Below are 7,182 nucleotides of genomic sequence, written 5' to 3' on the forward strand. Positions count from 1 at the left end.
CAAGCAGAAGCAACTTTGAACTTAACTTTCAGTTCTGGGCACTGAAAGTGCCCCCTTGTTTCTGCTTGCTGAGGGGTCAGAGATTTCTTCCAGCCCCTAAGCAAGCAGAAGCAACGGGGAGCTTAACTTTCAGTCCTGAGCACTTTCAGTGCTCCATTGTTTCTGCTTGCTGAGGGGTCAGAGATTTCTTCCAGCCCCTAAGCAAGCAGAAGCAACTTTGAGCTTAACTTTCAGTCCTGGGCTCCGAAGGTGCCCCATTGTTTCTGCTTGCTGAGGGGTCAGAGATTTCTTCCATCCCCTAAGCAAGCAGAAGCAACTTTGAACTTAACTTTCAGTTCTGGGCACTGAAAGTGCCCCCTTGTTTCTGCTTGCTGAGGGGTCAGAGATTTCCTCCAGCCCCTAAGCAAGCAGAAGCAACTTTGAGCTTAACTTTCAGTCCTGGGCTCCGAAGGTGCCCCATTGTTTCTGCTTGCTGAGGGGTCAGAGATTTCTTCCATCCCCTAAGCAAGCAGAAGCAACTTTGAACTTAACTTTCAGTTCTGGGCACTGAAAGTGCCCCCTTGTTTCTGCTTGCTGAGGGGTCAGAGATTTCTTCCAGCCCCTAAGCAAGCAGAAGCAACGGGGAGCTTAACTTTCAGTCCTGAGCACTTTCAGTGCTCCATTGTTTCTGCTTGCTGAGGGGTCAGAGATTTCTTCCAGCCCCTAAGCAAGCAGAAGCAACTTTGAACTTAACTTTCAGTTCTGGGCACTGAAAGTGCCCCCTTGTTTCTGCTTGCTGAGGGGTCAGAGATTTCTTCCAGCCCCTAAGCAAGCAGAAGCAACGGGGAGCTTAACTTTCAGTCCTGAGCACTTTCAGTGCTCCGTTGTTTCTGCTTGCTGAGGGGTCAGAGATTTCTTCCAGCCCCTAAGCAAGCAGAAGCAACAGGGAGCTTAACTTTCAGTCTTGGGCTCCGAAAGTGCCCTGTTGTTTCTGCTTGCTGAGGGGTCAGAGAATTCTTCCAGCCCCTAAGCAAGCAGAAGCAAGGTGGAGCTTAAGTTTCAGTCCTGGGCTCCAAAAGTGCCTTGTTGTTTCTGCATGCTGATGGATCAGAGAATTCTTCTTGCCCCTAAGCAAGCAGAAGCAATGGTGTATGATGACGGCAGAATAGAGAAGGATGCAGCCGAGGCACTGGAGGCTGGTTAGGGGCCCCAAGTCAGGGGGCCCTGCCTAGCAGTCAGGGGACTGTGCCCTCACAGGCCCCCTCATAGCTATGGGCCTGACCATATGGAAATTGATTTATGTTTTACTGGCACACTGTACTCTGCAGGAGTGTGGGATAAAAATCCAATAATCAATCAATCAATCAGCCAGAAATTAATGGGAGCACAAACCAGACAAAACATCATGGAGAATGATGAAATAAAGATTTGTTGGAACTTCCAGTTACAAGCAGATAAACACCTGGAACATAGCATATCTGGTATCAAAATTGTAGAAAAAATGAGAAATAGTGTATGGATCATTGACACTGCAATCCCAGGAGACAGCAGAATAGAAAAGAACAGGAGAAGGTCACAAAATACCAAGACCTATGAATAGAATTAGAGCACTTCTGGGAGAAGAAGGTGACCATCATGCCAGCTGTCATTTGGAATCTTTGGGGCAGTACCTAGAAGTCTCAAAAAACACCTGGATATTCTGGGCACTGAGCACTGGGCACAGTTCAGCTCCAGAAGACAGTGTGGCTTGAAACAGTGAGAATAATGGGAAGACACCTCTGCAATTCCCAAGAACTTGGCAAGATCTCAAATTGCAGGCAACATGTACTGGTCAAATATTTGACTGGAACAATTCCTCCGCCTCCATCATCATCTACAATTTCCAATAACATGGCTAGATTTTGAACTGGAGAACACCATCTACCAGTCATATATCTGACTGTGGGTATTAACAACAAAAACTTTCCAGGACATGATAATTAGGTGAGGCAGGGTTCTGAATACTATCATTTTGTTTTAATCAATTTTCACCTTTGTCAGTAATATGCACATCATTCCCTTACATTTCTGAATGCTCCATGGTTTCTAGTTTCCAAAAGCTAGCATGTTTGACAGTGATAAGAAATAGTGTGCCTCTTCTTGTCAATGTGATGTCTATAGATGGTCCTGAATGCTCCATAGTAAATTATTATCTTTAAGATGACAGCTGTATTTGGAATCTCTTTAGCAGAATGTTGGTACTACAACAAATGTTTTTGTATAATCCCCCTTCTTATTTATTATTAGGCATTTTATATTTTTCTGACACTTATCTGGCTTTGTTGCAAAGTTTACACAATGGTAATATTTGTTTTTGTCTCGAAAGGTTTGCAATTGGAAGCCAGGCAACTGGCTGGTGCAGCCAAGGCTGCCAAGCAATTGTGGACACTGGCACATGTCAGCTTACTGTCCCAGGGCAGTACATAGGAAGCTTCCTACAGGCTGTAGGAGCAGAAGAATACAATGGGGAGGTAGGTGAAAGAGTGCTTCTGCTATTCATTTGTTGAATATGTGGAAGGAAGTATCTGCTATTCATCTGTTGGCTATGTGGAAGGAGAAATTTAAGTACTTCACCACAGGTGTGTGTGACCTCACATCATTTTATCTTAGGCAGTTTTTAATGGTTTTTCTGTATTTTGTCTGTTTTTGTTACTATCCTTTTATCTTGTTGATTTCTGTTTTTTAAGAATGTTTAGTGTTATAAGCTATCTCACCTATATTTATATGAAGAAATGGGATATAAATATTTGAAGTAAAGAAATGATATTGAGAAGAGTGTAGTCACACCAAAGATAATGGCCAAATAAGCAGACTGAATTCAGGAGATGTGAGATCATCTTACTTTGGCGTCTCCTGCATACTCATTGGACTGCTGCCTTTGGAAACAGATAGTCAGACTAGACAAACATTGGTCTGTTCTGTATAGCAGGGGTGGCCAACAGTAGCTCTCCAGATGTTTTTTGCCTACAACTCTCATCAGCTCCAGCCATTGGCCATGCTGGCTGGGACTGATGGGAGTTGTAGACAAAAAACATCTGGAGAGCTACCATTGGCCACCCCTGCTGTATAGGATATTCTTATATCTGTGAACAAGGCAGCTGGAAAAGCTGCTGTGCATAGGACAGGTGCATTTATTTACAGTACGGCTTCCATTCTCAGAATTGCACTAAAATGTTTTATCTGTCTGTTTTTGGGTGGGGGTATTGATCCACTGAATGTCTCCGCCAACCTTCTTCCAGAGTTAACTTCCTTCTCATATTTCTTCCTTCATAGTATGTTGTTAACTGCAATGATGTTCAGAACATGCCCACCATCACCTTTGTCATTAATGGATCCCAGTTCCCACTGCCTCCTTCTGCCTATGTCTCCACTGTATGTATACGGTGTTCTTAATTCTCCAGTGAATGTTTTAAGCCATATTCTTTGAGTGTCCAAAACTTAATGGCAATTCACTTAGCTATAATAGCTTGGAAATTCTGTTTAAGATATGAATAGCAAACATAACTGTTATACAGGGATGCCATCTTTTTGTTTGAGACAACTGTTATTCTGTTGCCCAGCCTTTTTTTGTGGTCATCTCCTTGAGGTCATGAATTTTTCATCAATGTGTCATTTGATTCTGAATTCTTTCCCTCAATTTGCAAATGCAGAAGTTTTATTATAAAATCTGCTAAAAGTAAGACTATGAACAGTAGCAATACCAGTGAATTATGGGCAGATTATGTTCCACACTATTGCTGCTTCTGCAAGTGTGCAAATTCCACTTATTGTATTGGCTATTATTGCCCTTTTTGTTTGATATGTACAGGATCAGCATAGGCTGAACACAGGTGCTTGGTGGGAGCACCAGTAATGTGGGTCTATTTCTTATAAATATGTTCTTGAAGAAAGGCCCTATGTTTCAGAAATACTATTACTGAAAAGACCTAGTGATGGACAGTTATATCCTAGTGTTGCGATCTAGTTAGGACTTGATCCCAGACATCCTTAAATGTATGTGTTATTTTCCTGGGTGGATATACAGCTGAAAACTTTTATTTTCTTTTCAATTTTTTGTTTTACAGAATAATGGATATTGCTATGTTGCAATTGAGCCCACCTATCTTCCTTCCCCAAATGGACAGCCTCTATGGATCCTGGGAGATGTTTTTCTGAAGGAGTATTATTCAGTCTTTGATATGGCCAACAACAGGGTGGGCTTTGCACCATCAGCCTAGATTAAACAAAGTCAGTCTTCCCCGTTGAATGCTGCTGTTCTCTTGGTTTCTGATTTCAGATTAAGTTTGTGAAATTTTCAGAATTTCAGATTAAGTTTGTAAAGCAGACTGCCATGTGCCTTAACTGTCCCTAGATAGACTGCTTAGTCATGTATCTTATCAGTTGTCTTGTGACCCATTGCTACTAGAATTGTCAACTCCAGCTCTGGAAATTCCTGGGGATTTGGGGGGGCAGAGCCTGGGGAGAATAGACTTTGGGGAGGGGAAGGACCTCACTGGGGCATAATGGCATAGAGCTTACTCTCCAGAGGTGCCATTTTTTCTAGGGGAACAGATCTCTGTAATCTGGAGATTAGTGGTAATTCTGGGGAACTCCATGTCTCACCTAGAGGTTGGTAATTTTAATTGCTACAGATGAACAAACTCTAATGTGCCCAAATTCCATTGCCATTGGTTGTATGAAGAATTTAGTTTGGTCTGGGAGAAAGTAATTAGCAATGCAGTCCTTAGCAGAGCTACACTTTCCTGAACCCATTGACCACAACAGATTTAGAAGGATGTTAACTGCTTTGGACTGTACAGTTGGTGTGGTAAGACACCTGATTTTTTCTTAGTCCTATCTCCTCATTGTATTTTAAACTCATACAATGATATAATATGAAAAAATAAATATTACAAAACTTAAACTGCTCCAGATGCAATGGTGAAAATGATAATTGGGAACTGCTGTGGTGAACACATTTAATCAGTATTTTTAAAATATTAACTGGTTTCCAATTTGTTACCAAGAACAGTCCACTCTGTGGGTTTTTTTTAAATCTACAAAGATCTAGGACTCTTATTGTTTGAAAGGGACACCTATTTTCAGATGATTATGAAAATAGTCCTAAGGAGATCTACTTAAAATCCTACTCAAGTCTATTTAGTGGTGCTTACTCTGAGGAAACTTTTTTTAGGATTGTACTATTACCAGGCCTTGAGCTGTGAGCTCACAGGAGTGCAGCTCCTGAACCTTTTTCCTGAGCCCCTCCTCCTCCCCACCTACTTTGTCCATTGAATAGTAGGTGCAGCTGCATAACAATCCCTGGATTAGGAGAGCGGGCAGTCAGCTAGCCAACAGGGGCTTTGCCATGCCCCCAGCAGCCTCATTAACCCCTGGAGAAGCCCACATCACCCTTTTCCCACTTCTTATGTGATTTTGGGTGGTGGGTGGCTTGCTGGTCTTTTGATTTGGGGAGGGGGTGACCAAGGATAGCCCCAGGTGAGCAAGGCCTGCTTGGGCTGGCTGGATCTCTAGCCAGCCCATGCAAGCCTTGCTTGCCTGGGACTCTCTCTTCTTGCATTGGGTTGCTTTTAGCTGGTGGGGGGGTAGTGTATGCTAATGCGTTATGCTAATGAGCTCCACCACCTAGTTTTCTGCAAAGCAACCCCTGACTATATCAATTGGATTATTTGCCTAATGCTGTTGATTGGCTGCCCTTGCTATAATCCTAGGTGGGTGGATATCTACAGGTGAGAAGTTCTTTACTGCGGTGGCATCTTGACTTTGGAATTTCCTCCCTTGGTATTTTTGATATCATTGTAACTTCTATTGAGATGTCAGGCTAAGACCGTTCTGCTTGCTTGACACATTAATGGAAATTAATACACTTTTGAACTGCTATCATCTCTAATTTCTGTTATTCATTATTAGTATTCTATATTTTATGGAAGTAACTTGTAAACCAACCTGAAGGCTGCAGGGTTACAATCTTTTAAATACATAAACACAATAATAAATGAGAGTTTGGGATGGAATTTGAGAAGTAATGTTATAAATTCAGGATCATTGTGTAAAACTATGAAAAACCCAGTATGGTCGATTTCCATTTGGAGTCAACTGATTCCTTAAGATCATCAACTGTTTAAAGTTGTTATAAATGCTGAGACACATTTAAGATATTAATATAGTATATATGGTGCATTTACATAAACATCTTTGTTGAAATCACATTATGGTTTTCCAGAAACTCATTACATTGGCAACCAACGTTTTTTTTTTTTAAAGGGCTGACGTCAACTCTGGTTATGGTTATCAGCTGAAGGAGGCAGGAAAAAAGATTATGGGAGGATGATAAATTTATGGGCATAGAATCATAGAATCATAGAGTTGGAAGGGACTGCTAGGGTCATCTAGTCCAACCCATTGCACAATGCAGGAAACTCACAAATGCCTCCCCCTAAATTCACAGGATCTTCATCACTGTCAGGTGGCCATCTAGCCTCTGTTTAAAAACCTCCAAGGAAGGAGAACCCACCACCTCCCGAGGAAGCCTGTTCCACTGAGGAATCACTCTAACAGTCAGGAAGTTCTTCCTAATGTTGAGCCAGAAACTCTTGATTTAATTTCAACCCATTGGTTCTGGTCCTACATTCCGGGGCCACAGAAAACAATTCCACACCATCCTCTATATGACAGCCCTTCAAGTACTTGAAGATGGTGATCATATCACCTCTCAGCCGCCTCCTCTCCAGGCTAAACATCCCCAGCTCGTTCAACCTTTCCTCATAGGACTTGGTCTCCAGACCCCTCACCATCTTTGTCGCTCACCTCTGGACCAGCTTGTCTATATCCTTCTTAAAATGTGGTGCCCAAAACTGAACACAATACTCCAGGTGAGGTCTTACCAGAGCAGAGTAAAGTGATACCATCACATCACGTGATCTGGACACTATACTTCTGTTGATACAGCCCAAAATTGCATTTACCATTTTAGCCACTGCATCACACTGTTGACTCATGTTCAGTATATGATCCACTAAGATCTCTGCAAAAAAAAAAAGGTGAGTGACCTCTGCAAAAAAAAGTAGTTAATGATTTACTCAAACTCCAGAATTCAAGGCTATTGAATTAATTTGATTGGCAGTAAGTTCAGGTCAAAGAAAGAAGAGGAGTTGGTTTTTATAC

The 7,182-nt window shown here is 42.0% G+C and overlaps 1 protein-coding gene across 1 annotated transcript in view; it reads left to right on the plus strand.

The window, feature by feature from the left end:
* The window catches only part of LOC132566418 (pepsin B-like), a 30,689-nt gene extending 25,768 nt beyond the window's left edge, over positions 1-4,921 (plus strand). Inside the window, exons 7-9 of the mRNA XM_060231430.1 lie at positions 2,345-2,489; positions 3,292-3,390; positions 4,083-4,921. Of these exons, the coding sequence (XP_060087413.1) occupies positions 2,345-2,489; positions 3,292-3,390; positions 4,083-4,235 (397 nt within the window). The 3' untranslated portion in view covers positions 4,236-4,921. The remainder of the gene's footprint in view (positions 1-2,344; positions 2,490-3,291; positions 3,391-4,082) is intronic.
* Positions 4,922-7,182: the final 2,261 nt, after the last annotated feature.

Source organism: Heteronotia binoei, chromosome 2, assembly GCF_032191835.1.
Source record: "Heteronotia binoei isolate CCM8104 ecotype False Entrance Well chromosome 2, APGP_CSIRO_Hbin_v1, whole genome shotgun sequence".
Lineage (NCBI taxonomy): Eukaryota > Metazoa > Chordata > Lepidosauria > Squamata > Gekkonidae > Heteronotia > Heteronotia binoei.